The 22,532-nt window shown below is 39.7% G+C and overlaps 5 protein-coding genes across 6 annotated transcripts; 2 read left to right on the top strand and 3 right to left on the bottom strand.

Annotated features, from left to right (window-relative positions):
- Positions 1 to 455: 455 nt before the first annotated feature.
- LOC135161931 (protein mothers against dpp-like) lies at positions 456 to 5,533 on the top strand. The gene is made up of 2 exons (XM_064119944.1): positions 456 to 2,233; positions 2,433 to 5,533. The coding sequence occupies exons 1-2, from the start codon at positions 954 to 956 to the stop codon at positions 2,590 to 2,592; spliced, it is 1,440 nt and encodes a 479-aa protein (XP_063976014.1). The 5' UTR covers positions 456 to 953; the 3' UTR covers positions 2,593 to 5,533.
- A 138-nt stretch (positions 5,534 to 5,671) lies between these two features.
- On the top strand, positions 5,672 to 11,171 carry LOC135161921 (piwi-like protein Siwi). 2 transcript variants are annotated; one of them, XM_064119926.1, is made up of 9 exons: positions 5,672 to 5,968; positions 6,206 to 6,414; positions 6,528 to 6,914; positions 7,004 to 7,189; positions 7,328 to 7,784; positions 7,920 to 8,272; positions 8,368 to 8,770; positions 9,084 to 9,419; positions 9,482 to 9,675. In XM_064119926.1, the coding sequence occupies exons 2-9, from the start codon at positions 6,229 to 6,231 to the stop codon at positions 9,529 to 9,531; spliced, it is 2,358 nt and encodes a 785-aa protein (XP_063975996.1). In that variant the 5' UTR covers positions 5,672 to 5,968; positions 6,206 to 6,228; the 3' UTR covers positions 9,532 to 9,675. The 2 variants fall into 2 exon arrangements, with proteins under 2 accessions (XP_063975996.1, XP_063975995.1); XM_064119925.1 differs by having other exon boundaries at positions 9,084 to 11,171.
- A 1,416-nt stretch (positions 11,172 to 12,587) lies between these two features.
- Positions 12,588 to 17,914, bottom strand: Bel (belle). Its single transcript, XM_064119935.1, has 4 exons — positions 17,639 to 17,914; positions 16,920 to 16,998; positions 13,924 to 15,789; positions 12,588 to 13,487 (listed from the first exon to the last, which is right to left on the bottom strand). Exons 1-4 carry the CDS (start codon positions 17,681 to 17,683, stop codon positions 13,393 to 13,395), a joined length of 2,085 nt encoding a protein of 694 aa, XP_063976005.1. The 5' UTR covers positions 17,684 to 17,914; the 3' UTR covers positions 12,588 to 13,392.
- Positions 17,915 to 18,819: 905 nt separating this feature from the next.
- On the bottom strand, positions 18,820 to 20,696 carry Rpl8 (Ribosomal protein L8). Its single transcript, XM_064119962.1, has 5 exons — positions 20,605 to 20,696; positions 20,130 to 20,276; positions 19,799 to 19,940; positions 19,308 to 19,621; positions 18,820 to 19,061 (listed from the first exon to the last, which is right to left on the bottom strand). The coding sequence occupies exons 2-5, from the start codon at positions 20,265 to 20,267 to the stop codon at positions 18,882 to 18,884; spliced, it is 774 nt and encodes a 257-aa protein (XP_063976032.1). The 5' UTR covers positions 20,268 to 20,276; positions 20,605 to 20,696; the 3' UTR covers positions 18,820 to 18,881.
- Positions 20,697 to 21,118: 422 nt separating this feature from the next.
- Positions 21,119 to 22,472, bottom strand: LOC135161941 (RPA-interacting protein-like). Its single transcript, XM_064119964.1, has 3 exons — positions 22,336 to 22,472; positions 21,817 to 22,054; positions 21,119 to 21,701 (listed from the first exon to the last, which is right to left on the bottom strand). The coding sequence occupies exons 1-3, from the start codon at positions 22,459 to 22,461 to the stop codon at positions 21,364 to 21,366; spliced, it is 702 nt and encodes a 233-aa protein (XP_063976034.1). The 5' UTR covers positions 22,462 to 22,472; the 3' UTR covers positions 21,119 to 21,363.
- Positions 22,473 to 22,532: the final 60 nt, after the last annotated feature.

Below are 22,532 nucleotides of genomic sequence, written 5' to 3'. Positions count from 1 at the left end.
CCGCCAAAAATGAGTCGTGTAACGAACTCGCTTCCTAACCTCAAATGATGAGCACAAATGGTTTTAAGCGAATTATTGTCTAATTATTTTGTTAGATACATAAAGGCGAACGTGATAAATTTATAATTGTTATGGTCATGAATAAATTATCTCGAAGTAGGAAAAACGACTGTAATACGGTAGTTCTAATTTTTCATGAAAATGGTCATAAATTTAAATTTCAAACCAATCAGACAGCTTAAGAAAAATGCAGAAATTAAAACTAAAACAACGATTGCGAGAAATTTTTATATGATTTTGACGACAATAAACTAAGGAATCTATTTTTCTCCGAAAAATCCTCCATTCAAATATTCCCGCCTCAAAAAAAATCCCCACATGTATCATCTAGGGATTTTCTTCCAGCCTCTACGTCACACACCTATAGTATAGTCCCCATTCACACAGATAATCTCCAACACATCTCCAACTGTAACGCTACGCCATAGTTCATGCATAATGGTGATGCCAAGCAGTGCCAAGGAAAACCTTTTAGAAACCCCCGGAAATACCGAGTATTTACCCACAACAAAAATTGTCTCAGCTGTGCCCCTGGCAGTGCACCCTTTCACCCTCCAAATTCTCCCTAAACCCTCAAACCTACGATAAACTTCCCCTCCCCTTCCCCCAAAAATAATCGATAAACAGTGAAAAAACAATTTCCCCCGTGGTGAGCCCCTGTTCGCCCCCCCACAAGCCCTTAAATCCTCACAAACAAAGTTGCAAATCATCAATAAGTGAACCTCCCCCATTGTTTGTAAACATAATTTTGTATCGACTGCAGCCCCTCCCTCCCCCCGTTGAAAGTTCGGTTTGATTAGAAAAGTTGAAGAATTAAGCCACTGAAGTGATTGTGACAAGAACATAATTAAAAAAAAAATCTCAGCATATAAAAATCGTGTAATTTCGATAAAATGGACGACGAGGAGGGCTCATCGAGTTCAGGACCAATGTCATCCCTCAACAGTCTGTTCTCTTTCACCTCCCCAGCAGTAAAAAAACTCCTGGGCTGGAAGCAGGGTGACGAGGAGGAGAAATGGGCAGAGAAGGCAGTGGACTCCCTTGTAAAAAAACTGAAAAAACGAAAGGGAGCAATTGAAGAGCTGGAGAGAGCCCTGAGCTGTCCAGGCACCCCCAGCAAGTGTGTGACAATTCCCAGAAGTCTTGATGGCAGACTTCAAGTTTCCCATCGTAAGGGCCTACCCCACGTGATCTACTGCCGAGTGTGGAGATGGCCGGACCTCCAGAGCCATCATGAGCTCAAACCACTGGAACTGTGCCAGTATCCATTCTCAGCCAAGCAGAAGGAGGTCTGCATCAATCCCTACCATTACAAACGCGTTGAGAGCCCAGTATTGCCACCAGTTCTTGTCCCAAGGCACTCTGAATTCGCTCCTGGCCACTCTCTGCTGCCATTTCAGCAGCTACCTGAGCCCACAATGCCTCACAATGTCTCCTATTCGTCGAATGGCTTCAACAATCAGGCTGGATCTCCAACAGCTGTAGGGACAACTGGAAATAGCAACAGTCTGGGGCCAACTTCACCCATGTCCTCGGTGACGTCAGTGGCCAGTCCTGGGGGAACAAATTCACCCAATCCCCAGAGCCCTTATGGCACTAATGGACTACCAGAGACACCTCCACCTGCCTACTCACCACCTGAGGATGGCTCACAGACTGGACAATCACCACCACCAGATCCCAATGCTATGGATACTGGTGGATCAACTGAGGTTGCTCCTGTTTGTTATCAGGAACCACCTTATTGGGCTTCTATCGCTTATTATGAACTCAACTGCAGAGTTGGAGAGGTGTTTCATTGCCAATCCCATTCCATCATCGTTGATGGCTTCACCAATCCCAGCAACAATTCCGATAGATTCTGCCTTGGACAGCTGTCCAATGTCAACAGAAATTCAACAATCGAGAACACCAGGAGGCATATTGGAAAAGGGGTTCATCTTTATTATGTTGGGGGAGAGGTATATGCTGAGTGCTTATCTGATTCCGCCATTTTTGTACAGTCCAGAAACTGTAATCATCATCATGGCTTTCATCCAAGCACTGTCTGCAAAATTCCTCCTGGATGCTCACTCAAGATCTTTAACAATCAAGAGTTTGCACAGTTACTGTCGCAGAGTGTCAATCATGGATTTGAGGCTGTCTATGAGCTGACAAAGATGTGTACCATCAGGTGAGTGAGGTTTATGAGTCTGGATGAATGAGCACTAGGTTCTTTTGTTGTTCGTCAATTACTCTGTGAATGTTGAACTGAGAACATCAGGAGGATGTGATATTTATCGGGAATTTTCGCACTCGATTTTTAAAAAGTGTTTAAAATGACTAGATTGTTTAATGCCCTTCTAACTCATTTAATTATTGATTCATTTCAGGATGTCATTCGTAAAGGGCTGGGGTGCCGAGTACCACAGACAGGACGTGACTTCCACTCCCTGCTGGATAGAAGCTCACCTACATGGACCACTGCAATGGCTGGACAAAGTCCTCACGCAAATGGGGTCGCCACACAACGCCATAAGTTCTGTTTCATAGACTCTTTGAGGGAAGGAACTTGTTACATGTTTGTTCAATGAGGAAAAACTATAGATTAGCCACGTAGATGCACGCTACAGCGTAACTCACGATATACGTAAGGGAATTTATCGTTAACTTGTGAGAGATGATAACAATTTTCAGTTGAGGATTCGTGTCATTTCGGTTTTTGGAGGGAAAGGGCCTAATGAGTGAAAATGATGACTTAGCAGAGATGAAAAATGAAGAGGAATTGCAAAGTAAAATAGTTTGGGAAGAAATAATATTTTTAATACCATTAGAAGTATAAAAATCCACATAAAGTAGAATGGAACAGAATGGGATGTCATTAATCTTTGATATTTTGAGATTGGTACAGTAAAAAATGAGGGTTCTTTTTCATTTTGAAGATCTGTTTTTAAGCTTTGAAATGACTGAAAATTATTCAATTTCGCTCGGCCATTGCTGAGGTATTGATCATCGAAGACGTTCAACGAAGTCAATCGCAAATATCGTAAGACTACGGTTTCCAAATTATTGGACATTAATGAAGGCCCATGCTGCTCTGCTGTCCACTGTTACGATTATTAACTGTTCATTAAGAAAACCAACACATGAAAGGTCTCAAAAATCCAAATCACGACTTCGGTTAAAATTTGATTCCTCAAACTAAAATATAAACTGCACAATATTCCACTCTCACGAGTTGACGTACCCCATGAATCTAGTGTTATAAGTGACGAGACTGAAATGTCACGTAAACGTGAATGGCGAAAAGTTGACGAACTCCATTGGTAAAACTAATCACGAGTGACAGTTGCCTGCATAAAAAATGGTTGTCGTAAGCTTGAGCCAGTGCTACGCAATATTAAAATAAAGAATAAAGGAATGATATGCAGATAAAAGTATCTCCAGAGTGAAAATGTCCAGAGATAAATGATTTAATGAAATAACGAATTGTAGTCAATACTGTTAAGTGAAAATAATTAATCGTTCTGGAGATTATCTCGAGAAAATATTTTTCAAATTTTATGAATAACGACAGTACAGTCAGTTGAAAAAGTTCGTGAATGAGCTGAAGTTGATTGCAAATGGTGGTTCTATGAAATGCACAATCGGTCAAATAAGTTTATAAAAGACTTGAAGTTGACCCCACATTAAAAAGCGAAACTGGACTCAGTGCTTTCAGCTGCAGTTAACTTCAAATCGTGTGTCAATTCGTTTGGCCCATTACGTTTAACGTGTCTGTTAGCAACTTCCGTTCATTTACGAACTATTTTTGACAGTGTAATAAATTCGTAGAACACTTGAAGGTGGCTGTAAGAGGCAATCGAATCAAAGGCCAAGGCTTTCAGAGGCAGCCAACTTCAAGACATCCACAAATTTATTTGGCTGACTGCATTCCACGTTGTCAAACATTAATGTGCAATGACTAATCGTTCAAAATTTACGAATTGTTTTTTGTAGAAAAACAATTAATGTTATGATAGTGTCTTAATGTGAAGAAAGTGTCTTAATGAAAGTATTAAGAATGTAATTGGCAAATGATACTTATGTTGATCCGTGAATCTCACTGTAATATTTCATCGAGTGTATCGACAAGTGATTGAACCATTTCGAAGCATTTGGTATGTCCGATGTCCATTGATTTTCCAACAATTGTTTACTGATATTTTTTAGCTTGACTCGTGTGAAAGGAAATTACCAGAAAAACCTAGCAAATTTGATAAGGGAATTTTCACTTTTTCGTGCCGCTCTGAGAATTCTGTCAATATTTCCCATTGTTTCATGCCAATAGATTTTTTTCTTCAGACATTATTGAACGTAAATTGTCATTTTTTTCTAGTTTTTTTACATAAAAAATACATAGAAATGAAACTGGGAACAGGTTTTCCTGGTGAATTTTTTTGATACATTGACCGTCCATAATTGAAGACAGTTTTACAGAAACTTGATACATCTTATTGATAACTGCTTGATAACAATTTTGACAATATGTACATGCGCCTTTGACATACGTCACACTGATACCATTTTAATCTACGATTTATATTTTGGGTTCTTTGATAGAATTTACTGTATAAGAATAAATACAATATATTTACAAATATTTACAGATATAAATGAGGGAATTGTGGATGTCACGGGGGTTCAGTGAAATATCATCGGAATATTTCCCAAAAGCACAAAATTGAGTGAGTAAAGAAGAATTAAGGGTGAAAAAGGAAAGTGTCAAGGGGATTTTGACATTATTTTTTTATTGTTTAGTGGTTAGGTCTTGCCTGTGACATCCTCAACATTCGCAGCGAATATTTTCAAAATACTATTAATGAAGAAAAAAAATGATAAAAGAAAGGGAGAGTGGGGCAAATTGGAGCGTCGATATCTTGGGATCGGCTGAGTGAAATGCAATAAATTTCCTCCATTTTAAAGGTCTGTTTGTAGGCTTTGAACTGAAAAAAAAATCATTCGAATTCTCTCAGTAGATTTCAAGATATGAACCTTTGAAGATCTCCCATTGTGTCCCTCTCTCCTCTAAATAAATAAAGCCTGATCTCATGGTGGTCCTAAAATTAATTGATTTAATTGCACTGGAGGTGCAGAATTATGTGGAGAAAACGATAGTGCCGTTAATTACGACCAGTCAACTGTTGCAATAAATGCTGTGCAATTGCTGGTGAGAGTAATTACCTGTGAATAATGCCTTGCTTTATGTATATTACAAGTACATGCCAAAATTGGCAAGTTAGTGTACGAACATGAGTGTCTATGCTGGTATGCAATGTATGACTCGATGTGGAGAAGAGTTGAGGAATGAAGGGTGTTTTTTCAAGGAGTGAGTGTTCAGGAAGATGAGGGAATTGTTTACCTTTAGGTATGATTATTAGTCGGGTCTACAAGTGGGTTCAGTGGAACATTTCCTATTTACTCGTAATAAAAATTATGGATTAAGTATCAATAATGGGTGATTATTTATTGCAATTACCCAACTTACCCCTTATACCTTCCTAATTAATCAATCTAGCTATCAAGTGGCTAATTTTGACAGGTGATGTGCGGTCGGTGAAACAATATGGCGATCATTGCATTGTCTTCTCTTCATTTTGTTATATTGTTTCCTTTGTTCCCACCACCCCTTTGTGTACGAATTCTAGGAATTTGATAGATGCAGGGGAAGAAAAAAATGGTTGGGGGGGTGGATTCAACTAGGCCAATGACCATCCTTGTTGTTTAGCTTTTTACCCCCCAAGTTTACCCCTCTTGGTCATCTTCTTGTAGAGAGACGCTCGTTACTGGCATAAACGTGGAGAACTTCGTGCTGTGCAGTTACTGTTCAGTTCGTGGAGAAATGAACGCCATTTTCCACTGAAATATTTGCATTTTCCACACATAATTCGTAAGTTATTACAGATATATTATTCACAAAATGTTTGGATGGTTTTTTTAATAAGAAAAAAAATGGAAAATCCAGATTTGTCTGATGATTAATTATTCTTTGGGAGAACTTTAACTGCTCTATTTGTAATTGAAAGGGAAATATTTCAATAGAGAATCACGTGGAGATATTTAATTGGTTAAAAATTCAGATTGCAATTTAAAAAAAAATTTTTCTATTGCAAAAATATTCTACAAGGAGAATCCAAAAGCTGGAATAATATGGAGGGAAGGCCAATGGGAAGAAGTCGCGGACGTGCTCGAGGCATTCCAGTGGTTGTGACGCCACCAAATCCAGCTCTAAGTGCTTTTGGTCGTCCAGTAGCTGTTAGCCCTCCGGTTCCAACGTCACCCCTAGCGAGCCCAACTCCAAGTGGTCTACTGACCCCTGTACCATCAGGCTCCCAGGTAAAATTCACTCTTCATCTGCAACTGTTACAACATTTCGCAACACTATTATTTTGCCAGACTTCTACACATTTGTCAGGGTGGATTTATTTCTTTCTCCAATAATTATCTAGTCTATGAGCGACACAATCAGAGCAGCAGCGATTGCTCACGTTCTTCCTCCAGCCGTGGAGCTGCTCCCAAGCGAAATTGCCGCAAGTTTGGGGAGGGGTGCCCTCAGAGGGCGAAGGATGATCAATCCTGACATCCTGAGCACTCGTCCCAAACACGTCCGGGACTGCAAAAAGGGCTCTTCTGGGTATCCAATCACCCTCCAGGCGAATTACTTCAAGGTCCTGGAGCATGCCGATTGGTGCCTGTACCAGTACCGGGTGGACTTCGAACCCGAGGAGGACCACACGATGATAAAAAAAGGACTCGTTCGACAGTGCCGAGAGCAGCTCGGATCGTACATCTTCGATGGTACTGTTCTCTACACAGCCAATAAATTCAGCCCTGAGGTACGTCAAATTCTGCAGATTTTCTGAGAATTGGGAACAGCTTTCTCAGATTTCCTCTTCAATAATGATTTTGGAATTTTTTTTTGCAGAACACGAACTTGCAAGCTGTACGTCAGCACGACAATCAGCAAATGCGGATCACCCTGAAGCTCGTTGGGGACATGAGCAGGGGGGATCCACACTATCTCCAGTTCTACAACATTCTGACCAGAAAGTGTCTGGAGATCTTGAAGCTTCAACTGGTCGGGAGGAACTATTTTGATCCAAATGCTAAGGTGAAAGATTTTCTTTTTTTTTTAGTACCAGTGAGGATACGATTTCATTAAATCATCACGATGACTGCATTCTTTTAACGGATATTCAGAACTTAATTTTTTTATTCACTAAAAAAATTGACTGAACGAAATTTACAGGTGGAAATTGCAGAGTACCAGTTTGAGCTATGGCCGGGTTACATAACATCAATTCGTCAGCACGAGAATGACATTCTCATGTGCACAGATATCAACCACAAAATCATGAGGCAGGAGACAATCCTCCACATCCTGGAGAAAATAAGAGCCCTCAAGCCATCTGATTACCAGAATGCATTCAAGTTAGAAGTCATTGGCATAATGATCTTGACGGGCTACAACAACAACACATATCGCATCGACGACGTCGACTTCAGTCAGAGTCCTGAGGGAACTTTCGTGAACAGGAGGGACCCCAGTAAGCCCATTTGTTACATCGACTACTACAAGAGTAAATATGGAATTACTATCAAGGTACCAAGGCAGCCACTTTTGGTCAGTAGATCTTCAGCTCGTGATCGTCGTGCTGGGAAAGACGAGATCATCTATCTGGTTCCTGAGTTGTGCAAAGCAACAGGTAATCAAATTTTGACCGCTACCTTTACTCCTTCAACCCTCAACAGGCCATATTTCCCATGACCGATAAAATGGTGGACAATGACGGAGATCTCTCCTGGATCATTTCTCGTCTCAACTGGATTTTATCTCGCAGGTCTCACCAATGATATGAGAAATGATTTCCGTCTAATGTCTGCACTGGCTGAACACACCAGAGTTGAACCTCGCAAACGAATTGATAAACTCCTGGCCTTCAATCGTCGACTGCACAATGAGCCAACGATCCAACAAGAGTTTCAAAATTGGAACTTGAAGCTCGACACAAAGCTCCTTCAAGTGCCCGGAAGGCTGTTGCCAAAAGAAAACGTGTACTTTGGTGACAATCAAAAAGTTGAGGCTGGAATCAATGGGGATTGGACCAGGAGCATCAATGACAGCTTGTATATTACAGCGGAGCTGAAGAGCTGGGTTGTCGTGGTACCAGAGAGACTCGTGCGCGAGGCTAAGGTGAGTAAAAAAAAAGATAAAAAATGAAAAAAGCATAGGAGAGCGTTTTGTACAACAGACTATTGAATGAAAATATGACACCTGACTATCTTCAGAACTTCGTGGCGGTCATGATGCGCTCAGCCAAGAACTTTCTCATAAGCGAGCCCCAGTACAGAACGATTTCCAGCGACCGTTCTGAATCTTACACAGCCTGTCTCGAAAGGATAATGAGTACAGTGAATCCCCAGCTTGTCATGTGCATTCTAATGAAACATCGTGCTGACACATATTCAGCGATCAAAAAGAAACTCTGCATTGATCGACCAGTGCCGAGCCAAGTGGTGACTGCTCGATGCCTGAATAACAAAGGAATTACATCCATTGCAACAAAAGTTGTTATTCAGATGAACTGCAAAATCGGCGGTATACCCTGGACGGTTCACATTCCCGTGAGTGGACTCATGGTGGTTGGATACGACGTGTGTCGCGATATAAGCAAACGAGGAACAGACTTCGGTGGGTTGGGACGTTTTTTAATTTTTATGTCAATGACGTAGAAATATTTCCATAACTGCATTCCTAGGTTGTAAATGCAAAAGGGAACGTCCTTAATAGTCGATAAGTCAGAAACTGCAGAGTGAAATTGAATGATTGTTTTTTCACTTCAAAGCTGGGAAACAGAGGTTCAGAAGAAGAAAAAATCATTGAATTCCACTCCATCGATCCAAAGTTATTGATGATTGAAGACATATCGTTTCCTCCCACTCTTTTCTATATTAAATATAATAATAATAATGTTGGGTATCGACTATTTATTCGCCCTTTCCAGGAGCAATGGTAGCTTCTCTGGACAAGAAACTGAGCCGTTACTTCTCGACAGTCTCAGCTCACACATCTGGCGAGGAGCTGTCTAGCCATTTAGCAGCCAACATGGTGAAAGCCCTCGCAAAGTACCAGGAGGTGAACAAAGCCCTTCCATCAACAATAGTCATCTACAGAGACGGTGTTGGTGAGGGACAGATCCCATTTGTGGTGGATCACGAGGTGATGAACGTCAAGAGAGCCACTGAAAAGATCTATCGAGGACCAGTCAAACTGGGTTATATTCTCGTCAACAATGGCACCAATACGAGGCTCTTTCAGGGCACACGAAACCCTCTGCCAGGTACAGTGGTCGACGATGTTATCACCAACCCCATGAAATACGACTTCTTCTTGGTTTCTCAGGGGGTGAAGCAAGGCACTGTGACACCCACGTCGTACAGCGTTATTTATGACAATCTGTCACTCAGCCCTGACAAAATACAACTGCTGACGTACAAGATGACGCACATCTATTACAATTGCTCAACCACAATGAAGGCACCTGCACCGGTGAAATTCGCACATAAACTTGCTTTCCTTGTGTCACAATCGATACACACAGCTCCAACCAATCAACATCTGGAGACTCTTCTGTACTTCCTATAGGAGGTACTCGAGGGTCTTCAAAGTGCTTCTGTCTGAGAGATCTCAGGAACATGAGCAAAGTCGATTCGCGTCGAAATCTTCCGATAACGAGTTAGACTCATTTCTCATTTGTCAATATGACCCCCATCCCTTTATGTTCGAAAGGGGAGAAAATATCTGTCTCATCGTTTTTATTATTTTTGGGAGGGGAGTTTTTGTGATAAGTAAGCTACTTCATTGGCTGTTTTAGTTTCATCAAATCCTGTTCACATCATTTTGCTTTTCTTTTGAAGAAAACCTAATCAGTGCTCAATCAAGTCAATCAATCAAGATTAGACGAGAGTCGAAACTTCCGAAACCGAAAATTTTGATGAATTTTTGTTGTTGTTGTTGTTATTTATTATAAATCTAATAATTACTGTAAAATTGAGAAATGAGAAGAGAACAGAATATGGCTTCTTGAAGGAGTATCCCTACTTTGAATTAATACAAAAATGGGAATAAACATAATTGTATAAACAAATTATTGTCAATAAGCCCCAGGCAATTAAACGAATTAATCTAAATTCCAAGTGGACAATTTGTCAGTTTATTAATCAACTCTTTCCTCTGAATTTTTTCTTTCATTACACATCAAACTCTTCAGCATTGGGAATCCGTCAGTAATGGGATGAATAACAAAGGCATAATTTCCTCTTGACAATACAGTTTCTTATTCAGCAAGATATTCCATTGAATCGAGGCGTATTGAATGAATGAACTAATAAATAAATCGAACATGTGACAACATAATTACATTTACAAATTGTATACCTCATCTAGAAGCGACTGGGCAGGATGTACTGAATATTCTCGACGTCAGCTCCCATTTTCGAAATAAAACTAATTTTTCCGTAAAATTTTCGAATCAATTGACTGACACTCAGAATTTGTTTTTTCTCTCACAGATATCTCCCTCAATTCTCTCGAATTAATTCAGATCAATGATCTGATTTTCATGAATAATTCGTTGCGATTTTCTCTGGGGTAAAACTAACTTCAAATCATCAATCTCTCCAAAATTTTCTCGACAAATGAATAATCCATATTTTATTTCCATTAGAAGTTTTTAATGTTGTTTATTTAATATATAAAACCAAGAGAACGAAAGAAAAATGAATTTGTACTTTTTCACACAGATCAGATAATAATCTGGCGTATGATTTTTTTGATACAGCAACATCCTATGCACACGAATATCTACCCCGAAAAATGTCGTTAGAATGTAATTGTTCATTTCTAAAAACGTGTGACGTCACATACGTATTTTAATCCAGGTTGTTTTTTTTTTTCATTTTTATTTTGTTCTTGCTAATTTCAACTATCTAATTTTTCGCTATTATTAAGTATAAACAATGCCCCAGGGACGCCTAACAAGATCATTGCAGTGATAGAGGGTTCAGAGGCGTGAGGAAAGTCCAAAGAAAATTCTGGTCGTCCATTGAAATATCCCCTGAACAATTTTTTCTCCAAAAAAGCAAAAATTCCATTTGTTTATCAGGCAAAACAGGATTTCAATAGAATTGTAAAATATTCTCATAAATTGTTTGGACTGCCACAATATTGTCAAACAGTCAATGGAATTTCAACAAAATTCCCAGGACTTTTCATTGAATCTCTCACACATGCAATCCCTTGAAAAAAAAAATGGCGAACTGACAACAGTCACGTTCCCCTGTTACCGTATTAATCATCATAACGACTCTAATATTCATTTGTTAGCTCGAGTACAATCAATGTCGAGCTAAATCACGTCCTCGACATTCAATATAAGCGATAGATTAAAATGAGATTCTCATTGAATTAGTTAATCGCTTGTTGTCTGGCCTCGTTCACTTGATAAATCCATCAATCTGTTATCTATCATTTCACGTGGAAATTGAATGTCTCAAGATCGGTTAATATCACAGTCGTTGTTCAATTATTTTAGTTATGTATTCTTACGAATATCACGTTGCCTCGTTTGCTTTAGTTACAAAGTATCATCGGTACTGACAAATACATTTTATGAAATATTACTGAATGCATCCCGATGCCAGTTAATGCAGAAAAGCATCTGCTTTTTCTACTCGTGTTGGAGATCGAAGGGATCCCTATCCCTTCAGTTCAATCGCCATTTTTTTATTGTAAATATCAGTTTTTATTCCATCAGTAGCAACTCTTTCTGTCACTGCAATCGTCATCTTCATCTTGATATATTGATTGTATTCTTTTTTAAAAAAATTGAAAATGAATGAATTTTTAGGTTCAGCAATTGATGTGATAAGTTGGACAAAATCATCGATTCACATCCAATATCCTGTTATTCGTTATCCAATTATTCAATTTTCAAAACCTTCAATTTACGATGTTGAATTGACGAGTGGTGGCGCTGAAGATTGCAAGATGGCTGACATAAAAATTTTTCAATTGAAAATGAAAAAATTCACACTTTCACATTCTGAGGATTATTTTTAAAAAATTAAGACCCAGTCTTTTGGTTAAATCAATCATGATTAACTCGCTCGGTTAACGATGAGGTTAGATTTCTTATTGGTGGGAATCAGTAGGAGAGTGAGTTCGCCATAATTAACATGGCCCAAAAACCGGCCCCAAGGACATTGACTAAGTGAAGAATTCATTTTCTCCAGAGGAACATATTTTATTCAATTCGAGAAAAGTCTCAATGATGTAGCTAATACGAAGTTTCCTCTAACCTCACTTATGTTGATTTCATTCAAAAGGTTTTACGTCAGTCATATCGAAGTCACGTTCACCAAGACCACAAAAATAAGACAAAAACACTCGACGATGTACTAAATTTGGGAAATCAGTATGTGAAGGTGTAAAAAATACCCGTTTAATGTGGAGGTATGATCGACATCATGTATTTTTTTTTTTCAAATTCATCGTAAATATTTCGTTTTGTCCTCATTAAATGCAAAAATCCTGTACTTTACAAGAAAAAAGAAAACCCACAAAGGCTCAGTGAGAATCATACCACAAAACTGAATCATTATCACGAAAAAAAAAATTAGCACACCTTGCAGAATCATAAATTAATTGAAATGTGATAATGACAATTGATTAATAAGAATAATAGAGCCACAACGAGTCTTGAAGTCTCAAGGTATGTCCCTAGAAAATTGAACTAAATTTTCATCTACTACACATTGATCGTTATTAATCGACAGTAACGATCAGTGATATTTTTTTTTTATCTATAATAATGAAAAGATGAATGATTACTCTATTTGTAATTTGTATTGTGTTGCACTTTCACTACTCATGAAATTGATTTTTCAAAACAACAAAAGTAATAGCGATTTAATTGGTCATTGAATATTCATATTTCATGAGATAAACCAAATCTACGAGTGGCAACGAGAGCCACTATTACCCAAATAATTAATTTTTGTTTTGTCAATCATCAGTTTGTACAGCATAACACTCGATGATCTATCTTGTCACCCATTACGTTATGATTTGTTACGTTGTTACTTTTTTTCTTTAAATATCGATTTTATCATTTTTTTCGCATTTATTATTTTCCTGCCTTCTTACCATTCGTACTATATTTTTTAATATAATTAAATTTGCATGTAGAGTAATGTAATAAAGGTATTGAAATAGGAGATAGCCACGAAAAATGGTTGTTTGTCAGAGTTAATTTACTTTCCCCACCAGTCTGGACCACCGCCACCACCGTTGTTGGTAGAGTTGTATGATGAGTTGTAGTTACCACCGTAGCCTCCCCCATAACCACCTGAAATTATATGAAAAATAACCTGAAAAATCGTGTACAATGGCCGTTTAGGTTAGTTTTCCGGAATTTATTTATTCCTTTGTGAATGACAAACGAATCCGAAACGATTTCATTCATCGCCCATTAACTCTACTTCGACCTTGGTATTAGTCAAGACACACAAGCTAAAACAATATAATTGTTTAAGTTAGAGATTCGTAAATAAATTCCGGTATTTTCTTAAAATGTCTTTTGCGTCGTATGTGGCAAATATCAAATATCATTCCTCAGGCCTTATGCTGCCAAAAAAATATTATGATGGTGTGAAAATATTCCCAAGTAATATCCTAAATTCATAATGAAATTGTTTGAACTCCCTTCCTCTTAAAATTGGTACTGTGAAAAATTTATACATCTTATCGAAACCAATGGGTAATCAAAAGGCTTATTTAAATACCTCCAAAACCACCTGGACGTGAAGAAGGCCCATTGCTCCTAGGCATACCCGAGTTGGGTGTCTGTCGATAATCCCTGGCCCCAAAACCACTGCTGAACCTTCCTCCACTACTTTTGGTACCGCCACCAAGTCTCCTAGCTCCCCCGGAATTTCTCGCCTCCGAGTACATACTTTCCAGCCAGGGGGGAAGCTCCTGATTGGCTTCCGCCAACAGTGAAACCAAATCTCTCACCAAATTATGATTCTTGCTATTGAAGAAAGAAGTTGCCAGCCCCAAATTTCCCATTCTCCCAGTACGCCCAATCCTGTGGACATACTCCTCGACATCCCCAGGCAGATCAAAATTAATGACATGCTTAACATGAGGAATATCAAGACCCCTGGCAGCAACAGCTGTGGCAACAAGAATTGGTGCTTTGCCAGCCCTGAAACGCTTGAGAGCATCCTCCCTCTCCCTCTGCGTTCTGTCGCCATGAATACTGGTGACAGGATAGCCCACCTGATGGAGAAATTCCTCAAGCATGTCAGCTCCCTTCTTGGTCTCCACAAAAACAAGTGTCAGGGCCTCATTGGGATCAACATAATTATTAGAGGTGAGCAAATCAAGCAAGTAGGATCGTTTCTCATGCTCCTCTACCCAGACAATCTTCTGGGTTATGTTTTCAGAAGTCGATCCCACTCTTCCCACCGCCAAGAAGATGTAATTGCTGAGAAAATCTCTAGCTAGCATCTGAATTTCCTTGGGAAATGTCGCTGAAAACATGAGAGTCTGTCTCTCACCAGTGGGTGGCATCGTGTCCTCCTCAACAATACGCCTGATCTGAGGCTCAAAACCCATGTCCAACATGCGATCAGCCTCATCCAGGACCAAAAATCGGCAGTTATGAAGGCCAATCTTGCCCCTACCAAGCATATCAACAAGCCTACCTGGTGTAGCAACCAGCAAATGACAGCCACGATCAAGTTCTCGCATTTGTTCACCAATATTGGAGCCACCATAGACAACAGCTGGACGCATGCGTGAACGATAAGCAAATTTTCTCGCTTCATCATAAATCTGTGTTGCTAATTCTCTGGTTGGTGCCAATACAAGACCAAGTGGATACTGCTTGCGTCTACCAGTGCCAGCTGATGGTGGTGGTGGACGTGGTCCACTCTCATAAATCTGATTAAGTATTGGCACTAAAAAGGCAGCTGTTTTACCAGAGCCCGTTTGAGCGCATGCCATAACATCACGACGACTTATTATTATTGGTATTGCGTATTTTTGTACTGGCGTTGGTGTATCGTAACCAGCCAAGCTTATGCTATTCTTTATTATTTCTGTCAGCTTGACTTCATCGAATGATGTGATGTGTGATGGGATGTTATCACCAGTTGCCTCGACAGGTATATCCTCATATTTGCTAAAATTAATGCCTGTATTACCACTGCCAAAGAGCTCAAGCTCAAGACGTTCGTCTTTTGCTGTGGGAATTGTCCAATCAACCTCTCCTCTGCCCCCTCGTGAACCACCCCGATCTGATTCGTCCTTCCATCTACTGCCTCCACCGCCCATTCCCCGGTTATCATTTCTATTGTCCTGCCAGCGATCATTGCGCTGGGGCTGGGGCTGATCGGACCAACGGTCATTGCCGTAATCACGACGTGAATAATCACGACCGTTCTCCTGTGAACGCCTGTTTCTACCACCAAAATTACCGAAATCAACGTCACGATTGTTTCGGCTATCCCTGTAGGAGCCTCGATCGCGATCGTTTCGATCGTTGCTATCTAAATCACGACCCCCACCACGATCACGCTCAGAGTAGGATCGTGAGTCCAACGGGGTTGTGTTTTCACCACTCACAGGTGCTGGCCCGTTGCCTGTAATTATTTGGGGTTATGTTTAAAAAACATTGACGGTGCTTATCTAGCGAGAAAATGACGATATCGATATGTGATATTTTATCTTAATTGTTTGTCGCAAATTGGCCTGGAATAAAATAACCTATTCGATTTTGGAAGGATATCGTCATTTCCTTGCAATATATTAAGTATTAAATTTTTTTCCGATTGAAATTGGTAAACGTTAATACAGAATGATTTGGAATATTCAACAGTGAAACAATTCCAATTCTCTCGTATGAATTTTGAATCCTGTTCATTTAATCGTTGTAATGAAAACTCGACGATGAGTCATCCTCAGCCCAATGACTCATGGCATTATGAAAAACCAGTGGAGCAACAGATGCTCAATGTTCCGATCTTCGTTACTTATGTATGAGAATAAGCTAACCTATCATACCTCACTATCAGACCAAATTTTCAATAGAATACTTCCTTAGGGTAAAATTAATCACTCAACCCACGTACCCTTCCCTTGAATGATAGTAAAAGGAATCTATTTATACATTTATCCGTTTTGTTCTTTCCCTCAGATGAAATTACACTCCCTTAAGGCGGCTACGCAATTTATGAATCAAAAAACTGTGTAGACGACATTAAACCTAACGAGCAAATAATCCGATAATAACTTTAATTATAACTCTCTTAAATTCACTATTTGGATGATAGACCTCTTCCCTTCGACACTCAATTAATCGATTTCAACTGCATGCTACACCATGGTTAATCAATCGACAAGGTTATCAATAAATTTCCATAAATGCAAATGCTCGATGTTGAAAACACTATAAAAGACCAAATGACTGTCTTTAACTCTTCTAGAATGTGTGCCGAATGTGAAAAATGGCAGTGACTGGGTCACTGGCAGCTGAAAAACATTCAGGCAAGTTCTAAGAATTTCTTATTCGATTTGTTGAGCCTTAACAGGTCGTCATAACCTCAAATTCTATCGACCCCCTTCTAAATAGAAATTCCAAAACCTGATACAAGACAATTCTAGTCAACCTAACCTCTCTTTCACCCCAAAAATCCTAAAAAATTACACTCCAATCCCCCTGCGACTCACAGTCCCCCTCCCTATCCCCATTCATCCCCCTCGTTATACTTACTGGGCTTATTGCGTAAATGTGGTGGTATGTAGCGAGCCCCACTCGGTTGGCGGGAGCCCTGCAAGTCCAGACCAGCTAACTGTAAAAAAAAATCCAAATTAATGTCTCTCCAACCTCCACTCCAGCAATAACTGCACAGCAGTCCTAGCCCCAGGTCCCCAACCCCAAAAAAAAACCTTGTACAACCCGAAAGGGCAGTTGTAACCCCAAAAACCACGAGTGGCCCTCGAAAAACAAGAGACAAAAATGACACATCAGTGAAAAAATCGTTAATGAATACCTCAGGAAAGAATCAAACGTTTCACGAATGATAATACACATGAAGCGTGTTCACCTTTTCTACGAATTGATCGCCGCCATTTTAAGTTAGAGGAATGGACGTCACGGAAATTTTGACTGACTCAATTCCGATGATTTTACGGTGTTTTTTCATCGACAAAAGCCACTGCCACGAACAAAAAAACCTGGATTACCCTGGGACCGATGACGAGTCAATTGTCCCGGGGTTCCTGGTCCTCAGGGGACTAATGAAAATTGTGGGAATGATTGGATGGGGGAGACAGCGTGCTGTCCCACGGATTGGAACAGCGGAGGAATGGCGGATGATTGTGTGACCGTTAGCAATTGGCGTTGGAAGCATTTTTTTTTCCCCCGAAATAAAAAAGCCCACCACGAATGGCTAATTGTAGTGAATTGCTACTCTCCATGATGATGCATACCTGCTGCTCTAGACCTGATCCATTTTGGTTGGCTGCATTACTCATATTACTCCGCCTCGGTGCGTAGATTTATAACTTTTTTTCTGAACTATCGTAGCTCTTTTGTCGATTAGTGTTAATTCAATTCGTTTGTTTGAAATGTCTGTTGATTATGTGGGATACAAAGTTTTCTGATGCACGACAAATTAAATTGCTGGTGCGGTTTATATTATTTTTTTTAATCACTTGTAACACACACTCACTTCCTCACCCTTCGGCAAGCTCGCCGCCAGTGCTGACACAAAGGAACCGCGAGGTGATCGGAGGTGCACGCTAGCGAGGGAATAGTTGGGGAATGAGCCTGTGTTGGTGGCTTGGGCGTGCATATGCAGGAGGTCAGTGCCTCTGGTGGGCGGATGATGAGGCTCGAGAAGAGGACACGCACGCTCTCGCAACGTTCGCTGGGGGAGGGGGTGTTTCCGAATGGAAACTTCGTAATTGGTCGGCCATGTTGGATGACAGTTACCCTCTGAGTAATAATTGCAAATTTCAAGGCATTTTTTCCCCGAGATGACATCGATATGAAGCAAGAAGACTTTGTTCTTAGGTTCCTAGGGCGTGAAAGCCACGATACAACTGGCTGAAGTGAGGTTAGAATCGCAGTTTTCAGGTCTCACGGTACAAAAAATTGTATGCAACAGGGCAGTAAAAGTATTTATGCTCCTAGGGCTTGAAAATTATAATTTAATCGCACGACCTGAGATACGTGAATATTTAGAGGTTAGAAAGAAGGGAAAATCGAAAGAAAAATGTGGAAAGAGTTGATTAAAATCAAAGAAAAAAATAAGCCTACGCTATAGATTATCGTTACCATCAAACTTTTGTTGTAAATAATTTCTGGAAGGTAATATGAATCTATACTGTGCTAGTCAAACGAGCAACTGTCATTCAAGAGAAATAATTGCAGAAAATTTGATAGTTTATTTTTCCACTCGTTAAAGCTAGCATCCCTGGAATCATATGTATCAATGATAAATATTTCTTTAGTCTTCCAAATTGATTTTTTTGTTTCTCATACCTAACCTCAAAACAATCGCCAACAAATCATCATTGAAATCTAATCGTGCAAACTTGTGGAATTTTCTCCAGGACAAAGATAATTAATCCCCAAGGTAGAAATAAAATTGAAAAATGACTAGGGATTTCGTGTTTTTGTATGATTTTATTACACAATAGAATACACAATAACAAATTAATGTGCAATCTAGTCTTCCTTCTTGCTGTCTGTCTTTCCTCCTCGAATTCTTCCGGTACGACGAGCAGCAATGAGACCAATTTTCCGACCGGCGCTCGTGCCACGCTTGACAGTGGAGGCTTTACCAATGTGCTGGTGATTACCACCTCCGTGAGGATGTTCAACGGGGTTCATAGCAACACCACGAACCTGCGGGCAGAATAATTAGTTAAGAAAAATCCCCAAAACGACAGTAACCCAGCTTATAAACAAAATTGATCATCAGTCGAGAGTGTTGTCCCCATGGAAATGCGGATTTCAAATGTCATACCATCATGTGAGAGAGAATTAATTCATGAGAGCTAATTAATAAAAAAGAGTGAATATATATCTCATGAGGGTTTTTTCTAAAAGAGAGAAAATTAATGAAGCGATGATAAATAAAATGATAATGACCTTAGGCCAGCAGTTCCTCTTGGCCTTGTACTTGTGATAGGCACGTCCGGCCTTGAGGATGGGCTTGTCGATACGACCACCACCAGCAACAATGCCGACCATGGCCCTGTTGTTGGATGGAATAACTTTTTTAGCTCCCGAGGGCAACTTAACCCTGGTCTTCTTGCTGTCGGGATTGTGGGCAATGACGGTGGCGTAGTTGCCAGAGGCACGAGCCAGACGACCCCTGTCACCAGTTTTCTCCTCCAGGTTGCAGACAATTGTACCCTCAGGCATTGTGCCAACGGGCATTACATTGCCAATTTGGAGAGTGGCTGCAAGAAACAAAATCCTTTTGTTAATTAGAGAATTGGATTTATTTTATTGGAGAAATGGAAGGAAAACGTTCAACAAAAATCCCTATTTTGGATAAATTCAATCTGAACAAACCGACGGTCCACATAACTTCCTCACCTATCTCCTCAAACTAATTGTTAATGAGCTGTTCTTACCTTTCTTTCCACAGTACAGGAACTGTCCAGTGTACATGCCCTCAGGGGCAATGAAGAGTTCCTTCCGTGTCTTGAACTTGTATGGGTCACGGAAGTGAACAACTGCGAGTGGTGCACCACGACCAGGATCGTGGATGATATCCTATGAGCAGAATTAAATAATTCCACATGTGTTCTATCGATAGAGTTACAAAATTGTTCGAATGACTTTAATCTTCAGAAAGAGCCTCTAAAATAATCTTCACGTGTTCTTCAGAGGTTAGGTATTTAGAAATCATCATAGAACTTTTCAAGTAATTGTCTTTTTAAGCCCTTTTCGAGCTTTAATTACCTTGACGACACCCTTGATGTAGCCATGCCTCTCAGAGAAATCGAGAGAACGCAATTTTGGAGCTCCCTTCCTCCTTTTGGTGTGGGATCGGAAGACTGATCCAGCTCCCTTACGTTGAGCACGAATTACTCGACCCATGGCTCAGACCTGAAAAAGAAAAATAATTATTCATAACTACCTGTGACCTTATTTTAATTACTCCAATGATTATCCACATCCTCATGAATCGTCAGTTATTCATTCCAATCCAACAAAGTGTCACAACAACAGGCGTTTGCCCTGACGACACGGGTTAACCTCAAAATGCCAAGAAACACTTTAAAATTAGTGGAAAAGATTTTTTGTAAAAATATTGGGAAAATGAATTGCTCTGGGCTGTGATAATTGCAATTCAGGTAATGACAATTGTGGATGGGGATTCATTGGAACAATATTCACGGATTTTTAATGGAGAAAATCGACGATATCCACGTACCGCTTGAGCCTTTCACAAATAGAGGAAGTTCGCAAGAAACAAGATGGCGACTTCGACGTTGAATTCCGACATCTGTTGGTGATGAATGTTTTATCTACTCATGGTAATCTTGCAGTATGCAGGCGGGCATTTTGAAAATGTTGAATTTTTGTAGGATGATAATTGTTTGAGTCTAACGGGTGATCTATGTGAATATAGGTATTGTCTGTTGTTTTCAAAATATCTCCGAATGTAGGAGAGATAGCGAAATTTTCGTAATAACCGTTCTTGTAGACCAGATTGCGGGCGACAAACAAGGTTCTGGCAATAATTTACGTATCTCTCTTAAATTATAATAAATTTATGATACCAAGACATCCTAAATCGACTCGATTCGTTGGAACCATTCGCTATTGAGTTTTTAAATAAATTGATTCTATTCAAATGAATTCTTTCCTACGGGTCATTTTGTTTATCAGGGAAAAGTCGGTCTCCAACTCCTTCTGCATCATAAACCACGAGAGAAATGCGCAGATAAAGAAATAGAAATCATTTATTGAAATTTGCAAAGTCGAGTGGTACATGTTAATAAACTTAATCTAATCTAAACTAAAAGGTTGAACACTCACTCTTTGTCTATAAATCACATAGTGGTGTCACTCCACATTAAGAGACACCATTCCGAATACTTTTTTCATACAACTGATCAACAGAAATGTTTGTCATGATTTTTAAAAATAACCAAAGTATACAAAATTCATCATTAGTCGTTTTTTATTGTTATAAAATGAGAGAGAAGCACTGGCAGACCTCACAGGTAAGGTACAGCGAGAGAGTATGGTTCTCTGGAAGAGTCATGAACGAAGTCCGACCGAAACAGACTGCGGAGTGGGCATCAAGCTGGCCCTGAATGACACTAGCTAGTTGGGACAGGCTGCACTTCGGTGGAAGGCACATGTTGCAAGCTGGACAGATCAGCCCCCCAGGGGTTTCGTTCAGTCCTGATTTCTCACACATTGGACAGACAACAATGTCCTTGAGACTCTCCTCCACGTATATATTCAATAAGTTTTCGTCATCCTCGAGGAATTTTTCGTATTCTTTCAAAATCCACTGCTCTGGAAGCAGTAATCATATAAAGCCATAAAATCTCTAGCCACAAATAAGTAGGAATCGACTGCAAATCATCAAGAAAAAGCATGAATGAATGAATTAATTAAACCCCTATTATACCTTCGTCAGCCAAAATTTCTGCCTCAAGTTGAAATATCTCTTCCTCACTAAGGGGTTCGCTGAAGACATTGGCAACCCTGGGGTCTTGATCGACGCTCATTGTCGTCAAATCACTGAACTCTTGGCGAACAATCTCTGTCAAACTATCCTGGATCCCCTCAGCATCGCCAAGAGGTAAACCAGTTCTTTTTGTGTTGAAAATCTCACGACGTTTCTGTCTCATTCTGTCACGACATCTCTAAACAAAGGGAGAATTATTTTGGTTTTCCTATTGCACAGCAGCTATCAGGGTATTCAGGAGGATCATCGCTCTATCACAAAGTTGAAATTAATGTCAAAGTTTTGCTGAGCGATTCTGAACCACCTGAGGCTTATTTTCAGAGACAATCTTTGTTATTTCGTTTAAAAAGGGGAAAAAAATAATAGAACAAAAGCTAGAATTAATAGTACACACATTGTTGTCGTATAAATCTCAAGATATTCAGCAATTATCTTCAATAAACAATGGGTCTGTCTAACCTGTCTCAACACCTCTTGGAACTTTGGACTCCCAGACCTGATCTTGTTGACAGTCTCTTTCGTTTTCATTTTGAGGAGGAAATTTGAACGTCCCGTGACATCTGCCATATTCTCGAATTTATTCATTTCACGATTATTTATTTATCTTCTTAAAGTCTCTAACAGTGTTTTGTTCGTTGTCGTTACGCTAAATATCT

The sequence above is a fragment of the Diachasmimorpha longicaudata genome, chromosome 4, assembly GCF_034640455.1.
Source record: "Diachasmimorpha longicaudata isolate KC_UGA_2023 chromosome 4, iyDiaLong2, whole genome shotgun sequence".
Lineage (NCBI taxonomy): Eukaryota > Metazoa > Arthropoda > Insecta > Hymenoptera > Braconidae > Diachasmimorpha > Diachasmimorpha longicaudata.
This window is presented reverse-complemented; position numbering and strand designations above follow the sequence as displayed.